The sequence below is a fragment of the Coloeus monedula genome (genome assembly GCF_965178545.1).
Source record: "Coloeus monedula genome assembly, chromosome: 9".
Taxonomy (NCBI): domain Eukaryota; kingdom Metazoa; phylum Chordata; class Aves; order Passeriformes; family Corvidae; genus Coloeus; species Coloeus monedula.
Genome location: NC_138789.1, coordinates 475,373 through 498,617, shown reverse-complemented (window position 1 = coordinate 498,617; position 23,245 = coordinate 475,373). Strand labels below are relative to the sequence as shown.

General features: G+C 56.9%; 2 protein-coding genes across 3 annotated transcripts in view; one reads left to right on the top strand and one right to left on the bottom strand.

Annotated features, from left to right (window-relative positions):
* Positions 1 to 503: 503 nt before the first annotated feature.
* Positions 504 to 11,476, top strand: LHX4 (LIM homeobox 4; the record flags this gene model as incomplete). Its single annotated transcript, XM_082286775.1, has 6 exons — positions 504 to 619; positions 6,640 to 6,811; positions 9,825 to 10,027; positions 10,205 to 10,359; positions 10,817 to 10,988; positions 11,079 to 11,476. The coding sequence occupies exons 1-6, from the start codon at positions 544 to 546 to the stop codon at positions 11,474 to 11,476; spliced, it is 1,176 nt and encodes a 391-aa protein (XP_082142901.1). The 5' UTR covers positions 504 to 543.
* Positions 11,477 to 15,308: 3,832 nt separating this feature from the next.
* The window catches only part of ACBD6 (acyl-CoA binding domain containing 6), an 81,405-nt gene continuing 73,468 nt past the window's right edge, over positions 15,309 to 23,245 (bottom strand). The window contains exons 7-8 of one of the 2 annotated variants that reach the window (XM_082286891.1): positions 19,907 to 19,937; positions 15,309 to 15,895 (exon numbers count right to left, since the gene is read on the bottom strand). In XM_082286891.1, the coding sequence (XP_082143017.1) occupies positions 15,741 to 15,895; positions 19,907 to 19,937 (186 nt within the window). In that variant the 3' untranslated portion in view covers positions 15,309 to 15,740. The remainder of the gene's footprint in view (positions 15,896 to 19,906; positions 19,938 to 23,245) is intronic. The other variant, XR_014226630.1, reaches the window with a different exon arrangement.

Genomic DNA, 23,245 nt, shown 5'->3' with positions numbered 1-23,245 from the left:
GTCCGCCGGAGCCAGGCAAGTGCCCCTTGGCTAAGCCTCCATTCCCAGCGGCAGGAGGGGCAGGGCTGGGGCTGTGCGCCCGAACCGGGGACTCGCCAACGCCTTCCATGGAGCGGGAGAAGGTCCTTGAGCACCGAGAGCGGAGCGCGACCGCGGCCTTGGGCTCTTCCTTCGCTGTCCCCAATGGCACCGCCGGACACGGCCCGGCCCGGGCCCCGCCCCTTCCCCGCAGGCCCCGCCCCCTGCGGGCCCCGCCCCGGCCCAGGCCCCGCCCCCGGCGGCGCGGAGCGGGCGGTGATTGGCTGCGAGGGGCCCGGCCCGCCCCCGCCCCCCTGCGGGCGGTGACGTCAGGCGCGCTCCCCGCAGGGGAATGAATGGGAGGCGGGCGGCACCGGCGGGCACCGGCACCGGGACACGGCACCGGGACACGGCACCGGGACACGGCACCGGGACGCGCCACCTCCCGCCGCCGGGCTCCGCCGGCGCGGCCCGCGGCTCTCCCGCCCCTCTTCTCTCCCCTCCGCCGCCCCCCGGGCCAATAAAATGATGCAAAGCTCCGCGCTCGCTGCCGAAGGGGCTGTCAAGGGGCTTCCCGAGATCCTCGGTGTGCCGGTGCAACGTAAGGACGCTTTTCTCTTCTCCCTCCTTCGCTCCCTGCCGCAAAGGCGGCCCCGGGCCGGCGGGGCAGCGCCCTGCGGGTGGGCAGGTGCCTCCGCTCCCGGTCGCTCCCGGTTCTGCACTTTCCGTTTATTTTTCCCAGCGTGTAGCACCGTTCATGGACGTGAAAATGCGGAGCGGTGCCCCGGGGCGGGCGGGCAGCGGCGCGGGCGGCGTGCGGAGCGATGCGGGCCCGGCCCCGACGGGGAGGACGGCGCGGCTCCGGCTGTGCGTGTGCAAGCGCGTGTGTGGATGTGAGCGTGTATGTGAGTGTGTGAGTGTGTGTAAGTGGGTGTGAGTACGGCCACGGCCCCCGCCCGCCCCGCGCATCCTCGGCCCGCAGCGCACGACACCGCGCTTCTGTCGTTTATCGCGACAGGCGGCGAGCGGCGGCGGTGGGAAGGGAGCCAGGGCCGTGAGTATTAGCGGGATGGCGAGCCCGGCTGGGCGCCGCGCGGCCCCTGGAGCGATGCCGCCGCATCCGTGTCTATCCAAACATCACCTGTGTGTCTGTACGGGCGCGCGTCTGCCCTGCAGCTACAGGTAGCGCGTCCGTGGGGGTGCCACAGGCGCGGCTTGGGGTGTGCGCACACGGGTGGATGGACCCCACGGGGGGTGATGGACCCGAGCTGTGTGGGAGCCATAGGGGCCGTCAGCCCCGCCGTTCCTATAGGGCCGAGCCCCACGCGGGGGCATCCCGTGGGCACGCGCACCACTCTGGATGCCCCCCGTGGATAATAGGGACGGCCGTGCCCCGGTGAGCCCCCGGCCCGGTGCGCCCTGGGGCTGCGCGGGCGGGCGGGGGGGCCTCCGCCGGCGGCCTCCTGCGAGGGCATTGCTGTTGTTGTTGTTGTTGTTATTGCTATTTTTATTATTATTATTGTTTCCCCCCGTTTGCAAACGGTTCCCGAGACCCGGGGCGCCCCTACGGGCCCGGAGCGGGGGGACCCCGCCGGGGGCAACAGGGCGATGCTCGGCCCCCCGCAGCAGCACCGAGAAAGTTGAGGGGAGGGATCCCGGGCGGAGGAGGGGCGAGGCGGGCCCGAGCCGCAGGACAGCCCGGCCGGGGTCCGGCCGCACTTCGGGGGACACAGGGGGGCACGGGGGTGTCCGCTCCGGGACAGGTTTCTCCCTCACCCCTGGCCGCTGCCCCGCGGAGCCCCCGCGCTGCTCCGTGCCCCGCACGGTCCCCGCCCCCCCGAGCGGCCGGAATTCGTTTTCCGTGGGTTTTTCGGTGGTGTCTGTGCCCGCGGCTCTTTGTGGGGCCTGTCCCCGTTATCCCCCGTTTCGGTCCCCTTGCCGAGCCCCGGGAGGGGGGCAGGCGGGCCCGTTTAACCTCTTTCACCGCAGCAGAGGGGAAGAAAAATCCCAATCAGGGGCACAGAGCTGGCGCCGGTGCAGGGACTGGGACGGCGACAGCCAGAGTCTGTCCCACGGCCGTATCCCGCGTCATGGCGCCGGTTCCGGGCCTCTGGGTCACTTCTATGGCCTCGAAATCCCTTGATTTGGGAAAAAAAATGAGGTGCCTAAACCACCCTGGAGCAGCATCGCCCCAGCATAGCTCCCTGGTCTGGCCCTTCTCCCTTGCCCATGACATTGTCATTCCTCTACTGACTGATGGATGTCAGGAATTAGCAGGAGAGAATCCAAAGAGATATTGTTGTTGTTGTTGTTATTATTATTATTATCATCACTACTACTGTTATTATTACTACTATTGCTATTTGTATCTCTAATATTGCTATTATTGTTGTTATTATTATTAATAATAATTTATGCGCAAAAAAATCGGCAGAAAGAAAATAGATGAGGCTGGGCTGCTGTAAACCAGTGGTTTTCCCGCTGCCCCAGCCCGAGCCTTGTGGCCGCTGCCAGCTCCCAGCCACCTGCTTTCATGTCGTGACAGATGTGGGGCCTGATCCTGCCTCACTGACACAGTACACAGCCCCCTCCGAGCCGAAGGAAATTGCCCCGTGGCAGGGGACTCCTTCCCAAGAAGGAGCCAGGGTGTCCCCCAGCCCCCAGCAGCACCTCGATATTTCATCGTGTGTGCGAAGAAAATCCGTGACGTTTTAATTTTTTATCACTATTAAATCACAGTTTTTCCTCTCTATTTAGCCACTAGCCTCCTTATTTTAGCAGAGGCTGTGTCCTACAGCATCTTCTTCTGCAGGATTTTGGGGAGCCGAGCTGCCTCCCCCCGCCCCCGACAGACCTTGCTTAGCCTTGCAGACGGGATTGTTAAAAATAAAAATCCGAATATTATTTATGAATATTGTTTTGCAAATCTCACCGAAGTCAAAACTTGTGCCAAAGCCTGTGGGAACAGTGCCCGGGTGCCGGCAGGCTCTGGCCAAGGGGCTGGAGCTGGGGGAGTGATTAATTGCCGCCGAGAAAGTCGTTTGCCCGCAGCAGAGAATTGAATTGGAAGGGTTTTGCATGTGAAGGAATGAGGTTTCCTCCCCGCAGAAAGACTTTTTGAGGAATCCCCGGACTAGTGCCTTCCTTGGGGTCGGTGCCGGCTGCGGTACCGGCGGACCGGGCCGCCTTTGTGCTCCGGTTTTCCGCCCGCATTCCCCGGCACCCATTCCGCAGCCCCAGAGCGGGCGGTGCTGGGGCCCCGCGGTGCCCGGCGGGGCTGGGCTGGGGGCGCGCATCCCCCCGGCGCTGCCCCCGCGTCTCCGCCCGCTCGGTTTCAGAGGGGGTTTTGCGGTCTGAGGGATTACCGGGGCCACCGGCGAGTTTATTTCGTTTCCATCGTTATTTCTCTAATTTTTCCCGTCGGGGTGCGGGGGGGGGGGGGGGCTGGGAAGACGAAGCCGCCGCTAATAAATCACGGTGGCGGCGGGGCCGTGCGGCCCTGCCCGGCCATCGCTCGGGTCTCTGTGCGGGGGAGGGTCCGTGGGGAGGCGGGGGATTGCGGATCTGCCCACGGGCATTAGTGGGGCACGGCCCAATCCCGCCCGGCGGGCGGCAGGGATGCCCAGGTGCGGTCCCCTCCCGGGCACATCGCCCCGGGCCGGGGGTGACCCCCGCAGGTCCCGCGGGCAAGGTTTCCGCTGAGGCTGCTGCATCGTCCGGGTGGTCCCCGGGTGGAGAGGGGGGACCCCGCGGCTGTGCCTCCCGCGGAGCAGGGCAGCGGAGCATCCTGTGCGCACAGCCGGGGGATGCCGGTGGGCAAAGCCAGCGAGGGAACGCCTCTCCTGATGAACCAGTTGTATCCATTAACTTTGTTCCTGCTCTATAAAATAATTCAGTTAAAACGAGTGTGATAAATGCGAGGCAGGGAGGCAGCTGCCTCTGGCAAAGCACAAAGCAGGGTGCAGGGCTTGAATTTTAGATATTTTCCCTCTGCAAACCAGAGGGACATCTCCTGGTTCCCCTGGCAGCTCACCTTTTCGTTATTGTTGTTGTTATTATTATTTTTATTTTTATTATTGTTATCATCCCTGCGTGTGCACACGGGCGTCACTGCACACACAGACACCTGTCCGTGAGGTTGGTGCCGTACATCTACAGCGAAATTGGAAGGAAAATCGGTCTCCTCTTAAAAAAAACAACAGGTTTTTTTTGAAATTGGAAGGGAGATATTGTATTCCCGGCTGCAGTTGTTCGCTTGCTGAAATTGAGCAGTGTTGCTGCTTTTAGGAATGGGAAAGCTGTTCGCTGGCTCTTCAGAGTGCAGGATGGGTGCATATAAACACACACGTGTTTACATCAATAATCATGTGGAGATAAAACCTCCTTCCTGAAGGTGCCCACGCGTTCGTGAAGTAACCGAGGAGGATTTCCTGGGGCTGGTGCTGTGCTGGTGCCACCGCCGGTGCCAGCGGCGTTCGCGTTGCTCTCAAACGGGTTTAACAAATCCAGCGTGGAAAACGTGGCTGGTGCCGACCTGCAGCCGCGGTGGTGGAGGGACGGGAGAGAAGCAGCCAGGTGTTCCCAAACAAGGAGGGAAAGAGGGACCTATAGAAGCTGTAGAATTATTTTTAAAAATTTCATTTATAAAATAATAATGTCTTAATGCGACAGAGGCTTGAATGCCAGCAGTAACTGCGGTCTGAAGGGCACTGGGATTGTAGCTGTCTGACCTGGGCAATGGTGGAATAAGGTGCCTTCACGTGAGGTACGTGGCAGGATCCCAAAGGATTTTGAAATAATGTTGTTTGAGGCTGTAACAATAAGAGATTTTCCTGTGGTCTTTTCCTCCTTCCCCGCCCCCCCCCCTTTATTTCCTCCTTTGCCCGTTCGTTCCTCTTCCCCCTGCCCTTCTTTCCTATTTCCCCTCTTTCTCTCCCTTTCCCTTTCCCCTTTTCCTCCCTTCCCCCCTTTTCTTTTTTCCTCCTCTTTTCCTCCCTTGTACCATTCCATTCTTTTCCTCTCTTCTCTCACGTTTTTTGTTTCTCTTTTATTTTGTTTTTCTTGTTTTGTTGTTGTTGTTTCTGCTTTATTTTTTCCTTTTTCCTGTTTCCTTTTTGGTTTCTCTTTTATTTTGTTTTTCTTGTTTTGTTGTTGTTGTTTCTGCTTTATTTTTTCCTTTTTCCTGTTTCCTTTTTGAATCTTTCCTCCTTTTCCTTTTTTTAATATGTTGTCCTTCTTGTAAGGTTTTTCCTTCTTAAATGTTTTTTCCTTTAATAATATTTTTCCTTTTTATCGTATTCATTTTTTATCTATTTCTTACCTTTATAATTTTTGAAAACATTTTCCCTTCTCTATCTTTTTTCTTTCTTAAAAATATTTTTCCTTTTTCTTAATATTTTTCCTTTTTCGTATTTTTCTTTTTTTATATAATTTTCCTCTTAAAAAAAAATTTCTTTTTAAAAATTTTCTTTCTCTTTTCTTTTTTTTCCTTGATTTTTATTTTTTTTCAATATTTTCTCTTTTTAACGCTTTTTCCTTCCCCCCCCCCCCCCCCCCCCCCAATCCATCTGCTTCCATGTGTGTGGGTCAGTGTTACGTGCCTGGCTTTCACCGGGCAGTCTGCTCCTGCAGACTCTTACCGTGCCTCCCATATATTCCAAGCTCTGGGCAGAGAGAGAAAGGAATACCCAGCTCTCCAGATCCACGGAAGGATCTGGACATCTCCAGGCAGACGTTGTGTGGGGATCTGGATGGTCAGGGATACCCCTTGCTGCAGGAAAAGCCCTTTCCAAGCTTCCTCCCGCAGTGTGAGAGGCGGATGCAGGGCGGGCTGGATGGGGCTAGTAGCCCCGATATTCCCGGTTCCTGCTGCTCTGCTCCAGCGGGGCCTTGCTTCAGACCGCGTTTTCCAGCCGTGTCCAGTGACAGGAGTCTGAAGCACCGCGGCTGGATGGGAGAGAAAGCAAGCAGCGTCCTGCTGGCCCTGCCGCAGCAAAACCGGGGTCCGAAGGGGTGTTGGACCGCGGGTCCTGGCAGCCTGGCACTGCAGGGAGAGGGGCACTGGGCACCTGCTGGAGGGGCCGGTGTGGCCGGCACGCGTGGCTCGTGGCCCTGGGGATGCGGAGGGGAAGGGATGTTTGCCCGTGTTGGAAAAGCCTCTGCTGGTGCGGTGGAGGTGGGGGTGCCCTGCACCGCTGGGCCACAGCTGGGACCCCACAGATGAACCCCTGGGTCACCTCGGCAGCCTGGCCCTTGGGGGACAGGGGTGCCCGTGGGGGGCGACGAGCTGTGCCCCTGGCTGGGGGCTGTGCCGTTCCAGAGGGAGCCAGAGGCAGGCAGGGAAAGCGTGGCAGCGAGCAGGACACGGCCTGAAAAACGGGGTGCAGAGAGGAAAAGCATGGCCTGTGTGTGTGTCTGGGGCCGGGGGAGCCGGCGGGGCCGGGGGCTCGGCTGTCCCAGCGGCCTCTGGCAAAGGCTTGCCAAGGGAGACGCGCCAGGACACCGGAGAGCTGAGGGGGGGCAGCTCCTCTCCCCGCACAGCCCCGGGACGGGCCCGCGCAGGGCTGGGAGCCCCGAGGGGGCTGCGGTGGCTGACGCTGCTCTTCTCTCCCCCCTGGCCAGAGATCCCCCAGTGCGCCGGCTGCAACCAGCACATCCTGGACAAGTTCATCCTCAAGGTCCTGGACCGGCACTGGCACAGCTCGTGCCTCAAGTGTGCCGACTGCCAGATGCAGCTGGCCGACCGCTGCTTCTCCCGGGCCGGCAGCGTCTACTGCAAGGAGGATTTCTTCAAGTGAGTACCCCTCGGGGCACAGCCCCCCAAAAGCAGCATCTCCCTGCCTGCGGAGCAAATTTTAAGCATAATTTCTCCAAAATCTTCCTACAACTTGTTGTTGTTGTTGTGGAAATAAAGGGAATGTCGGTGCTTTGCAGCGGCTGCAAGCTGAATGCTGCTTGTTGGGATTTAACCATCGGAAAGCCCCAAATCTCCCTGATGCTCCTGCTCCTCCCCTGTGCTGGCGTTCAGGCCCCCGGGGTGACATCCTGCGGCGGCCCCGGTGGCCGCGGCTCCGCTCGGAGCTAGAGGGCAGGAGAAACCTGCACAAGGCAGCGATAACGCTGCCTGTTCCTCCCGAGTGCCTCGCTCTCCTCCTCGGGATTTGCTGATGCTGTTTCTCTCTCCCTTCACCTTTTACCTCTTTTTTTTTTTAAATCCATTTTTTTTGCTCCCATTAGTGTGAAAACCTCATTTGCCTGCGTTGGCAGCTGCCTCTGAGCTGTGAGATGCCCCAGCCTTGGCATTTCCCTGCTCCCATGAGACAGGACAACCTGTTCCCCATTAAAAATGGGCTTTGCTGTGAGGATGCTCTGGTCCCTGGCTGCCGGTGGAATCTAGGAGTTTTCCCAAGGGATGTAGAAGGTTTTTGCTGGGTCTGGTGCTGGCTGTGGATCGCCATGGAGCAGAGAGGTTGGATCCTGGCCGGTGGGTGCCTTTCACTGCTTGGATGCAGGAGATGGGGCTCAGCTAAACGGCAGCCGCTGCCCCTCGGGATCTAAATCCACCTCCCACTCAGGGCCAGCCACACCGGCTGTCCCCACCTCCCCTCAAGCCACCGCGATTAGTCCCTAGGCGGGACTTCCCCTGCCTTCCCATCCCCAGGCCCTCCTAGATCCTCATCAGCCTCATCAGGCATCAGCACCAAAGATGAAGCTTGGATTTCTCCTTCTCGGAGACAGTCGAAGCGGCCACTCCAGCCTGGGTAATAACACTTCACTTCTGATATTTTCCAGCCTATTAATCTCCAAGTCATTTAAATAGTCGCCCAAAAGGTGCGGGTAATCAATGTTAATTGGAGTTGAAAGATCAGCGACTTTCTCAGATGAGGTCCTGCCTGGATTATTTGGTGCCAATCAATAGCAGCTGGGCGCTCGCACCTCACCTTTCCTTAACCGCTCATTGATCTCGGGGTGGGGAACCTGCAGGGAACGTGAGGATTTCAGCCCAGCTTCAGAGGCACTTGGCAATGCAGGCGCTGCTGTGGAAAGGATCCGATCATTTTTGATTTCTGTCTTTTTTTTTCCTTCCCCCAAATTGCAGCTCTTGATCCACGGCTGTGGGTGGCTCTGTCCTGGGTCCTCTGTCCCCAGATGGTGTGGAAACCCCCCGGCATGCTGGGACAGTTGTTAAAGTGGCTTTTATAGTGTTCTGTGAGAGGGAGGGGGTGGATGGGCGCTGCAGAGTGGGCACCAGCTCAGCCTTGGGAGCAGAAGAGCATCCTCTGTCCATCCTACCGCTCTCTCACGCCTGCCTTCCTCCTTCCCTCCATTCCCACCCTCCCTCCATCCTCCATTCTGTCATTCCTTCATCCTTCCTTCCCTCTCTCCTGTCCATCTCCTATCCACTCCTCTCCCACTTCTTTCCTCTCCCACCTTCCCTCCCAGATGACTCCAGGAGAGCTGAGGTCTCCCCAGCAGGTATCCAGGGCCTCTCCCTTTAGGATATAAGCCCAGAAAATGAGAAAAACCAGGTTTTTCCTTCTCACCTTCTGCTTCCAACACTCCAAAATTGTGCTGGCACCACTCATACCCAGTGTCTGCCACCCATCCCTGGGTGACACCTGCATGGCTCAGGGACAGTCTCAGAGACCCAGCTTTGCTGGCTGTGCCCTGGATTTCTGGAGGGGATGGGTAGCCAGGGGGCTTGACGGTGATTTTGCACGACTGGGGGATGTTCAGGCCTCTGGGGACAGTGAGAGGTGCCTGGAGTGGCTGCACTCCCCGGGCACTCCCAAATGCTGCTGCCAGCCCCTGCAGCCTTGGGGCGGGGGGCCAAAGGGGTTAGGTGTTGCTGTGCTGCCTCCTTCAAAGCAGATGGGGGCAGGTTTATTCTGATAGCTTTGTCACCTGGGCAGCTGCAACACCAGGATGGCTCCGTGGTGCCCTGGGGTGTTTAGGGCTGCTATGGGGAGCAGGGGAGACCTTGCAGAGCCCCCGTGGTGCCAGTGGGAAGTGGGGATGGGCCCCAGATCGATCCCACAGCATCCATTGCTGAAAACACCAGTGGAATGTCCACCCACTTCCGACTTCCTTCTCATGGCACGTGTCACCCTCGTGCCATTAATTCACCGAATTCTCTTCTTGCACACTTTCTGCACCATTCTTGCATGTTCCTTGCATGGTTCTTCCACATTCCTTGCACGCTCCTTGCACGCTCATCGCGTGCATCCTCCACACTCCTTGCACCGTTCTTGTACCATCCTCGCACGTTTCTTTCACGCTGCTTCCACACTCCCAGCAAACTCCTTGCACCATTCTTGCACGCTCCTTCCACGCTTCCCGTTCTTACCTCCCCTTGCGTGGGGCTGCCGCACTTCTCTCAGGTGCCTTTCACACTCCCTGCAGCCGTGCTGGCGGGTTTGCTCGTGCCCCACACCAGCCCACCCCACGCCCCTGTCAGGCCGCCGCTACGGTGTAAGAGCCCCATCATTCTGCATTAATCTGGGATTCATCATGCCAGCGGGATGGCGTAATTAATTTATTTGGTATTAATGTGGATGAAATATGTACTGTCCTTGCAGGGGAAAATCAGGCAGCCTATAAGCATTAGTTAAAAGAATCATTAAAATCAAACCCTCCTCGGCTCCATTAGGCCGGTCTCTCACTCTGAGGAAGATAAACCCCTGCCGTGTGAAGTGTCATGCATAATAAGGTTGATTGCTGGTCTAAACTCTGCCCTGTCTCCTGGTCCCGGTCCTGGCAAACCCCACCTTGCCAGGGGGCTCAGGGTCGCCCGCTTCTCCTCGCAGGCGTTTCGGGACCAAATGCACGGCGTGCCAGCAGGGCATCCCCCCGACCCAGGTGGTCCGCAAAGCCCAGGACTTCGTGTACCACCTCCACTGCTTCGCCTGCATCATCTGCAGCCGGCAGCTGGCCACGGGCGACGAGTTCTACCTGATGGAGGACGGGCGGCTGGTCTGCAAGGAGGACTACGAGACTGCCAAGCAGAACGGTAGGCACCCCGAAGAGGCTGCGAGGGGCACGGCGCACAGAGGGGTGGCCGTGGCCCGTGTCCCTCGGTGCCTGTGGGAAGGTGTCGCTGCGGGCTCGGGGGCAGCTGGTTTTGGGGAGACATTCCCCAGTGGCTTGTGCTGCTGCTCGGGGCTGGTACCGCCTCCTTCGCTTGCAGATGACTCCGAGGCGGGAGCGAAGCGGCCCCGGACCACGATCACGGCCAAGCAGCTGGAAACGCTGAAGAATGCCTACAAAAACTCCCCCAAGCCCGCCCGGCACGTGCGGGAGCAGCTCTCCTCCGAGACGGGGCTTGACATGAGGGTGGTGCAGGTGAGGCCGCGGGTGCCCCTCTCCACCCTGCCCCTAGGGGAGGCGGCACAGGGGTCCCCTTTGGGGTGCCTGGGCACTGGGTTTTAGGGGATGCAGGGGTGCCAGGGGTATCGGCGTGACCTGGGTGCCTGGAAGCTGGGCTGCAGGGATGATGGGTTGTTGGATTGCATGGGGGTGTGGGAGCTGGGGGGCAGGAGTGCTGGCATGCAGGTTTGCAGGGGTTTGGGGATGCTGGGTTGTGTGGGTGTTGGCATTCCAGGATGTTGGTGTGCCAGTGTTGGCATGCTGTGTTGTGGGGATGTAAGGGTGCCGGGATGTCGGGGTGCCGGGATGCTGGAGCACTGGGTTTCATGGGTGCAGGGTTGTAGAGGCGCTGGACTGCGGCGCTGCTGCCATGCAGGACTGCCAGGGTGGCGCGGTGCCGCGGTGCCAGCGGTGTCCCCACTGCCTGCTCCAGGTGTGGTTCCAGAACCGGCGGGCCAAGGAGAAGCGGCTGAAGAAGGACGCGGGGCGGCATCGCTGGGGGCAGTTCTACAAGAGCGTGAAGCGGAGCCGCGGGGGAGGGAAGCTGGAGAAGGAGAGCTCGGCCGAGGACTGCGGCGTCAGCGACAGCGAGCTCAGCTTCCGCGGTGAGCGCGGCGCCGCAGCGGGGCCGGGGGGCCGCGGGGCTGCCCCCCGCGCTGACCCCCCACCTCCGCTCTCCCTCCTCTCCCCGGCAGAAGACCAGATCCTCTCCGAGCTCGGCCACAACAACAGGGTGTACGGCTCCGTGGGGGACGTGGCGGGCGGACAGTTGCTGAACGGCGGCTTCTCCATGGAGGGCACGGGACAGACGTACCAGGACTTGCGGGACGGCAGCCCCTACGGCCTCCCGCAGTCGCCGTCCTCCATCTCGTCGCTGCCGGCCCACCCGCCCTTGCTCAACGGGCTGGACTACGCCATGGACGGCAGCCTGGGGCTGGTGGCCCACGGGGCGCAGGGGGTGAGTCAGACGCTGCGGGCCATGGCCGGGGGGGGCCCCACCTCCGACATCTCCACGGGGAGCAGCGTCGGGTACCCAGACTTTCCCACCAGCCCGGGCTCCTGGCTGGACGACATGGATCACCCCCCTTTCTAAGCGCTGCTCGCCCCCCGCCCCGGCCCCCCGCGCTCCCCCCGGCCCGCAAGCGCACCACCGAGGGCACCCGCCGGCGGTTGACCTTTCCAGGATTTCCCATGGGAATTGGCCCTGGAGGGCTGGAGGGAGGGGGGACAGCATCGGCGATGGCTGGGGGCGGCTGTGCTCGGGCGGGGCGCACGGATGCCTTTGGGTGTAAGCACAAGAGAGGTGGCGGCGCACGGGACGCGCGGCGAGGACCCCGGCGCGGCGCTGGGGACGGGGGGAACCCGGCCATGGCCTGGCCGGCGGGAGGGAGAGAAGGACAATCAGGGGTGGCAGAGTCCGTCCCGGCACCCGCGCCAGCCCCGCACCCCTCTGCCGAGCACCGCTGCTATTTTCAAGAGTTATTTTTCGATATGGAGTTGAAACGCAACTCGGCGCTGCCCGGAGCCTCAGCAGAAAGAGAAGTCTATATTGTAGAAGGGTTTATTTTGCCGGGGACACGTCCGAGCAGGGCCATTGCCCCGCTGCCCGGGGGCGATGCTGCCGCGGGCGATCCTGCCTGCTCCTGGCCCTTATAAGTGGCCACGATTCCTCCCCGGGCACACAGGAGCATCACTGCTTTGTACCACGGTCACGCGAGGGGGAGGAATTTAAAGACATTGCCTCCGGCCCGAGATGCCCACTGGCCAAGCCGTGCCAGGGCGGGGCCAGCCGGGGTGCTTGGGGCTGGCACCTGCGGAGCGGCCACTGGAGGGGTGCGCGGGAGAGGTGGGCAACGTTTGCTCTGAGGGTATTGCAAAAAATTCCTCCGCAATAGGGGAAAGGGTATTTCGTCAGCTGCAGAAACACCTGCGGGGTGGGAAAGGGAGGGATTGGGGTGTGAGATGCTCCCGGTACAGGTCACCCTCCTCCTTTGGTGCCGTGGGGCTGATGGCACTAAAGCGTGGGTGCAGGCAGCCAGGAAGGATCCAGGTGGCTTTGGCACATGCCGCAAGCCCCATGGGGTCTGTTCCTGGCCAGGCCCACTCAGCACTAGCCCTTGCTCAAAACCCACATGCCCATCTCCCTCAGCACAGCCACACCCCCTACCCTCAGACATTCAGCCCCAGGGATAAGATCCAGCTCCACACTCTCTGCCCACGGTGCCCAGCTCTGCCCCAGCCCTACAGGGATGCCCTGGCCGTGGGGTCCTTGCCATCCTGTCTGTCTCTGGGATGATGCTGATGATCCCAGGCTGCCCCTCAGGGAGGGCTGGGGGTGGATCCAGTTAGTCAGCTCCTTCCAGAGGTGTGGAGGCTCCAGAAGCAAAGGGAAAAAAAGAATAAAAATGAAAAAAAAAAAAAAAGCCACACAAGAAAGCACATCACCGGTCTCTCCTTGTCCTTCCTTGCCCCCCCAGCTGGGTGAGTTGGCGCTGCAGGAGCTGCCCCAGCTGCATCCATGTGCCTCTCCCCTCCCCAGCCTTGGGTGCTGCTTTGTGCCAAGCTCCCGGCCTTGCCGGCACTGGTGGGGAGGGGGACGGGGGAGAGCCGTGCCTGCTGCTCTCCATCCCCCTTTGACAAGGCCAAATGCCCCCTCCCCTCGCTGTGTAAATTTTGTACAGTTCCAGAAAGTGAGAGTCTTGTTTCCTGGGGGAATAAAAAGGAAAAAAAATAAAACCCAACAAAATAAATAATAATAATAATAATAAAATTTAAAGAATAAAACCTTATTTATTGCCGTGTCTTGGGGAGAAATTATCCCCCCAAATTGCCCCCAAATTTGGGCCCAGGGCGTTGCTTTTGTACCCTGCCTCTGGTGTGTTGGCATGAGATGTGTACAGTCACCCCCTCTGCCGCGAGGGAAAGCGATGGCAAATAAACTCGGGATGCTCTTTAGCAGCTGCTGTCTTTGGGATTTTCTTCCTCAGTGGGAGGGCAGTGGTCACCACTGGCATCGCCTGCTCTGGCACCGTTGGCTGTTTGGGGTCAGGATTCCTGGGGTCGTGTCTGGGTGCTGGAACTGACATCCCTGGATGATGGAACAAGTGACACTGGTCATCGTGCCCTGGCTTTTTGCTGCCACAGCGAGGTTTGGGGTGGGAATCTCCATCGCTGCCACACGGCACCCCACGGTGGCACCACGCAGCAGGGACGGTGGGTGCCTGGCTGTGCACCTCACAGGTGAGATGGAAGGGCCATGCCAGGCAGGTGGTGCGGGGGGGTCCAAGCCCCTCCATGGGCACCGGTGTGTTGGCTTTCTGTATTTTAATCATTTTAACATTTAATGCTTCTCAATTAAAGTGATTTCCTGGAGTAGATGCCAAGCTTAGGGCGAATGCACATTAACCACTTTCTGTATCGGTAGTTAAAGGCACCAAGGGATTTAACAGCAATCCGCAAGGCTGCTGGGGAAAGGTTTGGCTGAATAAAGCAGATTATAAACAATAATATATGTCTTTCTCTCCTCCCCCCCCACCCCCACTTTCTTTTTTTTGGAAAGGCTCCAACCTCACAAACAGACCTAAAGTGCTATAAACATCTCCAGGGCTGAGCGCTCGGGCCCCAAATGTGCTCTCTGAAAGCACCGGCACCACGGCTGCTGCTTTTCATCCTGGCTTTCACAGAGATTTTTTATTGCCCAGCATGTCCATCAAGCCAGGCAGTGGCTTTGCATTATGGCCCTGCACAGGGGTGGCCTTGCTTGTCCCCAACCTTGGTGCCACCACGTCTCCCTCACGAAGTCAGCGTGACCCCAGCACTGGGGTTGGTGTCTTTGCTCCATCTGCATCCAGATGCAAAAGTGCCAGGCTGTGATGAGCCCGGCCACTGCCAGCCTGCAGCTCCCCTGGGCAGGGGCAAGGGGAGCACAAGACATCGGGGGGCCCTTGCTTAATATTAAGCTAATGGAAAATAACCTGCCCAAGCCGCTGTGTCCCCATCATGGAGCCCGGCCTGGCCCGTGGGCGGAGCTGGAGCCAGCGCAGCAACTTCGTCAGCAACAGCGAACGCTGGCAGGAGCCACAGACACTGTGAGGGGCCAAAACCCACGTGAGCCTGCTGCCCAGCCAGGCCTCAGCCACGGGAACGTTCCCATTTATTTTCCTGAGGCTGGATGTGCTGCAGAACCTGATGGCAAGTGGCTTCCTGTCACAGCGCTGGAGATTTCCTCTGCTCCCCCCGGGCTGTAAATCTTGTCTGGGAAAAGCAAACTCATGGCGATATCCCACAGGGAAGCCACGGTCTCCTGTGGCCATGCACCCACCCACTGCAGCAGCCTCCCTCCCAGCTGGGAGCTGCCCCACAACACAAACCCATCCCTGGCAGCTCCCATGGGCCAAGTCAGGATGCTCATGAGGAAGCATTAAACCCCGTGATCACCCCACATCACTCCAGCACTCAGGCATGGCCATGAGGCACATTTTTCCCACTTTCTGGGTACTTGGCCAGCTGAGAAGATCATGAAGTGTCTGAGACAGGCCCAGAGGGGTGACAGGGTGGGTGCAGGTTCATCTGTGCGCAGCTCTCGCCAAACCTCAGCCCCGAAGGAGCCATTCCAGGGATGGACGCGCAGCAGGAGGCCCTGGAGCCCTAATGGAGGTGGGGTTTAAAGGCATTCAACTCGGCAAAGTGGCAAGAGTCCTGTCAGCTTGGAGAGGCTGACTAGCAGCATATGTTGTGTGAGGACCAGAGGGACAGACAGACACCTGTGTGACCCTGCTGTCTTTGCTGGCCTCTCTCCCCAGGACAAGAGCTCGAGCAGGCCTTCCCAAGGGCTATGGCTGCACTGAGCTGCCTCCCATTCTTACGGCTTCCAAGTCAGCCCTGTGAAAACAAACAAACAAACACACTGAAGCTCGATCCCAACACTGTGCTTTTATTTATATGATTTTGTTTGGACCCAGGGAAACAAACAAACAAACAAACCAACCAAAATTCAACCTGAACAGGAGAGATGAGCATCTCACCTGGCCCCACATCCCCGCGGAGGAGCCGGCGGTCAGCCCGCGCTGCTCTGGTGAGACAGCCAACACAGTGCTCGTGTTTGATACATTAAAATAATACCTGGGGCCTCCTCCAGGCCCTCTTCCCCCTCCCTCCCCCCTCAAATACTGATAAGCGTCAGAGCATGCCAAACTCTGATCCCATCCTGCTCAGGGCCTGCGCTTGGCCCTCTTGCCGGAGAGCCCAGCCAGACCCGGTGCTTTAAAAGGTCCCCTCGAACCCCCGAGGTGTTTGGGGAGGGCAGCGGGGAGGGGGGAAGGGAGGTGTTATTGCAGAGCATCTCTGTGGCCCCGGGGTCAGGGCTCGCCGGTGCCGTGCTGCTGCAGCGCCCAGGTGATGGCTTTGGAGTCCGTCACCTCCGCGGGCAGGCAGCCCTCCTGGTCCCGCAGCCCGGGGTCGGCTCCCGCCTGCAGCAGCAGCTCCACGATGTCCAAAAACTCGCAGGTGGCAGCTGGAGGGAGAAAGGGAAGGGTTAGTCCGGGCTGCTGGCCCGAGGCGGCGGTGAGGGGCGTTTTTGGAGCGGTGGCTGAAGCTGGCGTGTGCCGGAGGCAGGAAACGCCGGCTCAGCACCTGGCCCGGCAGCAGAGCATTGCCCGGGGCAGCGTTCAGCACGCAATGCATTCCTCTGGATTTAGGAGTGCAAAGGAAGGAGAAAGGACAGAGTGAGAGCAACGCAAAGCCAGAAGTCCTGAGGGGGTGCTGCTGGTGCGCCCAGCACCCAGAGCCCGCGGTCCCGTCAGAGGTGCAGGGAGCCGAGGGAGCTGCAGGGCATCCCCTGGGACACGGGGGGAGCCTGGGCACACCTTGGCCACAGCTCCTTCACATCCAGGAATGGAGACCGACCCTGGCAAGGGCCCCAGAGTGCTACTGCAGCACTGCAGAGACCCCCAAAGGGAAAGCATTCCCTGCCTGCTTTTGTACCCAGAATTTATAACGCAGTCACCGTCTGTAATGGATCGGTAAGCCCCTGCCCCTCACCTGCCTCCTGAATCTCCCAGGGAGTAGGCGGCACATCCCAGGCAGGACATTGTCAGTGCTGCCTCGCTCCTGGCTCTTGTCTATCCCTTCCCTTTGCACAAAATTCAGATGGTTTATAGCTGCCGGCCACCACTTCCCCGAGCACCAGCTCCGGGCGACTGTGCCCATGGCCTGGGACAGCTGTTCATGGCACACCTTTTATTCCTCACACCTCTACTCATCCCTGATTTTCTCTGCCAAGATAAAGTTTGACCTGGGCTCTTCCCTGTCCTAGGATGCAACAGTGTTACCCTAAGGATGCTAAAAAAAAAGAACCAGGAAAATCAGGAAAACTCTTTTAACACTGAAGAGCTGGACTTGGCTGACATTAGCAGAAGTCCCAGACCCTGGATTTTCCCTTAAGCCTGTGCAACTCAGATCCCAGTGAAGCCAAAACCTGCTTTACAAGTCCATGAAGCTGGCAGCTTCGTCTGGCATTGGTAGCAACTGGTTTTAATCACATTTTGGGTGTTTTTATAAAGCATCCGACTGACTCCTTTAGTAATTAGAGTGTCTTTTGTATTACTCTGCAGTCTTCTGCTAATCCAAAAGGACAAGCAGTAATGTCTCATTAAAATAAATTCAGTGTGTGATTGGAGTTTATACTGAAAAGATAAAAAAGGGGCCAAAAGGAGGAAAGAGGTTGGTGAGGAAGCAGGTGGGGCTGTGGGTGAGGCTGAGCTGAAGGGGAGCACATCCCTCTGCAGAAAACAGACTTCCAGAGGTGCCAAGGAAGCTGTGGTGGCAGCTTCTGGGGACGGGCAGCCGGTCCCTACAGGGAGAGGTGGCTTACTCGTCCGGTGCTGCTGCTGGTGGGCCCAGCCCCTGTCCTTGAGCAGGCTGGGGACATCTCTGGGGACGAGCACAGCTGCTGGATTTATCACAGCCTGGGACCCTCGATTTGTCAAGGGCTGGAGCGGCAGCCCTGACACTGGCACGGGTGAAGATGAATTTCCATTCAGCGCAGTTCGCCTCCCGACTCCATTAATCCTCAGGGTTCAGATGATGAATTTTTTTTTATTATTTATTTTCCATCCAGCGTCCCCTCCCACTGCCCTGCCACAGCGCAGAGCCGAACAGATGGTGCTTTGCAGGGAAGCCGGAGCGCCCAGGAGGATACAGAGCCTGCCCACTCCGCAGCCACGTGGCCACCACTGCTCCGAGAAGCCTTGATTTCCTCTGGGAGAGGCAGCAGCAATGATTTCAGTATTCCCAGTGGGTGGGTGGGTGGATGGATGGATGGAGAGGAGCCGAGGGGAAGGGGCTGCTCAGCAGGGCCACCGTGCACACCCAGGGCAGGGGTCCGGCCGTGGGTCCGGCCGTGGGTCCGGCCGTGGGTCCCGCCGGGGCCGGTGCCGCCGGAGCGCGCTGCCGCTGGCCTCCACTTAACCCCCGATTAAAGCCGGGGTCAGCGCCGAGCGGAAGGAGGCAGGATTTATAACCCACAGCAGGACGCGGTGCGACACCGGCTGTAATCAGGAGAGCTGTCACCACAAGGACAGCTGTCAGGCCACGCCGGCTCATAAAAAGGGATGCAGACACCCTAAAAGCAGGGGCTGCCTTGCTGATGGGATTTAACCCTTCCCTGAATTCCCTGAACAGCCTCCAGCAAAAGGGAAGGCCTTGGGAAGGCACTGCTCTGCTCAGAGCTGGTGTCCACAGGAGCTCTCCTGCCTCTCTGCTGCAATTAACGGCTCGGTTGTGAAGGCTGACCCAAATGGGACTGGGAGGTGACAGTGAGCTCCAGTTTCAGGCCAACAGCCAATTGCATCAAACACAGTCACTCATCTGAGATGCTGTTTCCAAGCTCGGGGAGATTTATGGCCAGACCAGCAGGTAAGGGAGTGAGGATGTCCTGGGGGCAGTGATGGCCACCAGGAACAGCCGGGCATCCACAGGAACACCAGACCTGTGTGCCAGTGACCCAGAGAGGCTTCCCAAAGATGATGCACAGGGAGGAGAGAGGGGATAATACCCAAGGAGAAGAAAAAGCGTTAACACTTAGCAAACACTTAGCATTTGGGAAGAAAGCCCTGGAAAACTGTCATTATTGAAACACCTGAGCTGGAAGGGTGGATGAGAGAAACCATTTCTGAAACAATGTTCATTATACCAGTTATGCTTGCTTGTGTTAAACAACCTGCCTCAGTCCCCAGCCAGAGGGATCCACCTGCACGGAATTTAAACTCAGGTGATGCACCCACCTTTTCCTTTCACATACTGGGCTCGCTTGAAGCAGGTGCTCTTGGATAACTTACACATGTGCTACGCTTTTGCATAACCTATTGTAACCTACGGCGCATCCCTCAGCCCTGGAGCTGGGAAAGCATCTTCCCAGGAGAGAGAAAGCCCAGAATGGGGAATGAATTAGGCAGAGAAAGAGGCAATGTGGCATTTGAAGTGCCGTCCATCTGCGGACAACGCTGCGCTAAGCAACAGATTCACCATTCCAGTCACAGTGACAGGAATTTGAAAAATAGACTATCCTACAGGCAAGATCCCACAGGGACAAATCACACATTATTGTGACTACAGCCTCAGCTCAGGGGCCCGGGAATCTGGGAGCTTAGCTCCAGATCCAAATGCTTTGCTTTGGACTGATGTCTGCAAAGCAATTTTGCCATCCTGCTAATGTCCTTGTGGAGTGATCAAGAAGAGAGAGACAGACACAAACACTTCAGAATGACAAGTATGCTCTTAATTACAGTGACAGGCATCAAGAGAGAGTACAAAATAATAACTGGCTATGTCTTAATTTTGGGAAAAAAATTATGATCCAGATTAAATTGATACTTTTTTCCTATTCCCTGCACATCAGCACCGCATGCGTCACTTCAGTCTCTACTTTTCTCATTTGGAGATAGAACAATCTTTCAATTAAATCACGTATCTAAGTAGCCTGTAATTGTAGGAGGGACACCAACTGTGACTTGCCTCTGCTGACTTTGGTAGCAGAAAAGCTGCTGTTCTCTCAGCTGTGATTGAACAGGTTTGTCACCAGGACACACAAAGGTGGAGGCCACCTTGTTGTCCCCTTCCCCTGACCTGTGTAACCTGTTAAAACTGGCACAGACCCTCCCTGAAGGCCGAGGGATTTGGCATTCCCTAACCAGAGCCACTCCTGGGTCTGCAGGTGGCACAACCACATCCTGGAGACACAGAGGTGTACAGGGAAACTCTGCATCATTAACTGGAGGAAAAGGAAGGCTTTAAGGTGACATTTGCAGAGGAGAACGAAGGAAGGGCAGCAATCTTCCCCGCTGCCTCTCCCAAGGCTCTTATCCCTACCATGCTGCAATTTACTAGTGGAGGGAGCCACTGGTTAATCAAATCCAGATTCCTTGCTCATTTTTCTCCTGAAATTTGCTTCCCGTGTATAGAGCATTTACTCCAGCTGCAAATCCATGCTGCTAAGAAGGAACAGCCAAGTTTAGAGGCAGCTTACCATAATGGAGTGCAGTCTGGCCTTCCCCATCCTGAAAGAGAGAGAGAGACCTGATTTTAGAGGTATAGGTAACATTGTGGTAATACAAATAAATCCCAGTTTTAAAGAAATAAGCTGAATCACAGCAATGTTTTAATTGACTAGACAAACAGCCAGGACACCCAGCTACCTGACAGCTGGGATTTGAATCATTATCCACCATCACTCCCTATTGATGGATAATCAATATCTATCCACCCGTAAGAGTGCGTGGATCACGTCATGACGTGAGTATAATTCAGTTCATACCGTTATCACTTCCAGCCCATAAAAATGAAGGATTTCAGTCCTGTGGCCTCACTCTGGGATTCTCACTACTCCTGATGCTTTAGTGCAAGATGCTTCAGTGCAAACCCAGCTTTGGCCAACTACTTGAGAGAAAGGTAAAGAAGCGGACGCTCACACAGCTCAGTGTGCTGCACTCTTCAGCACAAGGGAGCACACAGGGGAAAACATCCCCATTCCTTCCACCTGAATAAATCTTAGGTTCCTGCTTCCAGAATTTAGGTCTACCCCAATGCCCAGGTTAAGTTCTGTTGAGTCAGGAAAGGGCACAGTGCTCAGGGATGAGAGCAAGTTGCCAAACTCATCCTTGTGAAACCCCTGCAGCGCAAGGGCAAAGCAAACGGCTTTGCCATTTTTGATCTGTAGGTGTTGGCACACAGCTCCCTGTTCCAGGTAACACTTCAGCCACTGCATCAGCTGCAACGCTCTGGGATGTGTGTCCCCTTCCCAGACTCCTGTGTCCCCTCCCCAGGGCTCTGCCAGAGTTGGTGCTTCACATCCAGCACTGCAAACCCAAGCACCTCACCCTGACACAGCCTCGTCCTGCCACCAGAACAGGTGAAAAACAGAAGGAAAGAATTACTGGTCCCTTTGCTTTCGCTACGCCAACCAAGATTAGCCTCTTATTCAGTTCTCTGCCTCCCCAATTTATTTGCACGTCTTTGGAGACTTAAGTTTTTAATTACCATCATCTTTGGGATTAAGGTGCAAATTCTACAGTCTGCTGTGGATTCTGGAGCAGGGGAAAGGGAAAACAAGAGGAGAACAGGTAGAAATTCCACTCATAGCTGGAAGCCTTCTGCTTTCCCAGTCTGTTATTCTGTTTGATATTAAGCCTGTTGAGCTGAGGAATTAGGAATGGCCTGTGTTTTGGGGTGGGAGGTGCCATGCTTTGCTCTGGGACACTGCACCAACATGTCAACCATGGCAGCAACAGGGACAAAAAGCCAGATGTAACAGGCATTTGCTTCCTGAATATCCATTTCATGTCTTTCCAAGCAATGGGGTGGGAGGGTCAGATTCTTCCTTCCATGTGCCACTACGTGCCACTCATGTCTCTCACAGCAATGTTTGAAGACAGCTCATTTCAGGAGCCTATGGCTGCCCCAGCCGTGGGAGCGCAACGCAGATGGGTGTCATTAGATGGTACCACAAACCAAAGAACTGAGGGGATCAGAGACAGCATCCATTGATTATTCCACACTAATAAGGTAACCAGTGTGAGCCAGTGCCCCTCAGCACTCCTTAAGCACACACCTGCTCAGAGGAGTGACAGGGCCAGCACGGACTTCAGCAAAATACAGAGCAGGGCTGGAGAAGGAGAGGTGGGAGTGCTCCGAATGAGTTATTGGAAAGGCAGGATGTCAAATATGTGGGCTGGGGGATGGGAATCCAGCTCCCCTCTGCATCACCACCTCCAAGACTGCAGCCAACAAAACTCACAGGTGAATGGGACTGGAGCCATGCAGCAGAAACCCCTCCCCACAGGAACACTTCGCTGCAGAACTCCCTATAAAACACAGGACTGCTCCAGGAATCCTACACACATTTGCTCCTCTTCCAAAGGCCTGCAGAAAGCACTGCTGTTTCAGCAGCTGGCTGGGGCTAACAAGGTTTTTTATTTCTCTTAGATGTACTTCCTGGCATCTGCTGGGCTAAGGAGAGAGCGCTGGTCCCGGCACAGGAAATGCGTCTTTTTAATCCCAGTGTGGTTTTTAAAAAGAGCTACTAATCCAGTGTTATGCAAACATGGTTTGCACTTCATTCATGCTGTGGATTTTCCCCCAGCTTTGAGCCTGCCCAATGGCCAAATGCTATTTGTTACACTTCTCAGATGCCATGCTGTTTGCTTCTATTTCCTCTGTGACCAATTTTAATCCAGGTAAATGGAAAAAGTTCTAGTGTGGTCACTCACTAACAGCCTTGAAAGCCCTCGGGAAGCTGCTGATCTCAATCCCTCTTTGATTTGGCTTTTTGGAGCACCGTGGCTAATTGCAGCCTGATGCACCCAGCTGCTCCAGGTATGGCAGCGCTGAGCCTTCAGAGCAAAATGGTCACACCTGGAGACTAATCAACGATGGGCTGTGACAGTCAGGATTACAGCTCCCATTGTGGGAATTAGGTGAGACAAATATTGCCTGCCAGGCACTGGAAATGTCTGTTTTGCAATCAAACATCATGTGCAGAAGACGAGTGAAGATGACTTCCAGCTGGCCTTGATGCAAGGGTTATTTCCTGATGTGCAACAGAAAGCAGCGGCCCCTTGAGCGTTTTAGGGTCCTTCTCCCAGGATGTGCCTCTGTTGGGATGAATGATCCCAAACAGTGAGCAGGCAGGTACAAACCTCTGTCCTCACCCCACTGGCACCAATCAGGAGCAGGGCATCTGCAGCGCATCCTCTGCAGCTGGGAGGAGCATGCAGATGCTGGCGGTGATCAGATGGATCCCTTCAGCAGATGGACCAAAGAGAAGCTGCTGAGTAGGGAAGCTGATGTTGGAGAGTGCAGAAGAGGAGATGGGCAGCTCTGGGCCAACACTGAGCCAGGATGCCTCTGAGAAATGCCCTTTCATGCCTCTGTACCAGCTGGAAAAATGTCACTGTCACAGGCTGAAAAGGAGGAAACCTGCTCTGACTCAGTGAACTTCAATGCAGAAGAGGGGAAAAGCCAGGCTCAAAGCAGCAGCACACCTTCTGTAAAGGCTTGCAAGGCACTGCTTGGCCCTTGTCCCAGAGCCCTTTTAGCAATTCTCCATCTGGAACAAGGAGGAGCTTGTGGAAATGGCAGAACCCACACAGGCAGACAGATAATGACCAGAAAGAAAAGAAAGGCCATGGCACACTCAAATGTAAGAGTGCTCAGTTCCAGACATGTTACTGACCAGCAAAAGATCTGATTCCAAGCTTTCCTCTTGCCTCCTAATGCCATGTGCCATCTCTGGTGGCTTCTACAGCCTCCTGGCACATCTGGCTGTGTCAGGGCAGCAGCTGAACTGCATGGCCTTTCTGGGAGATGC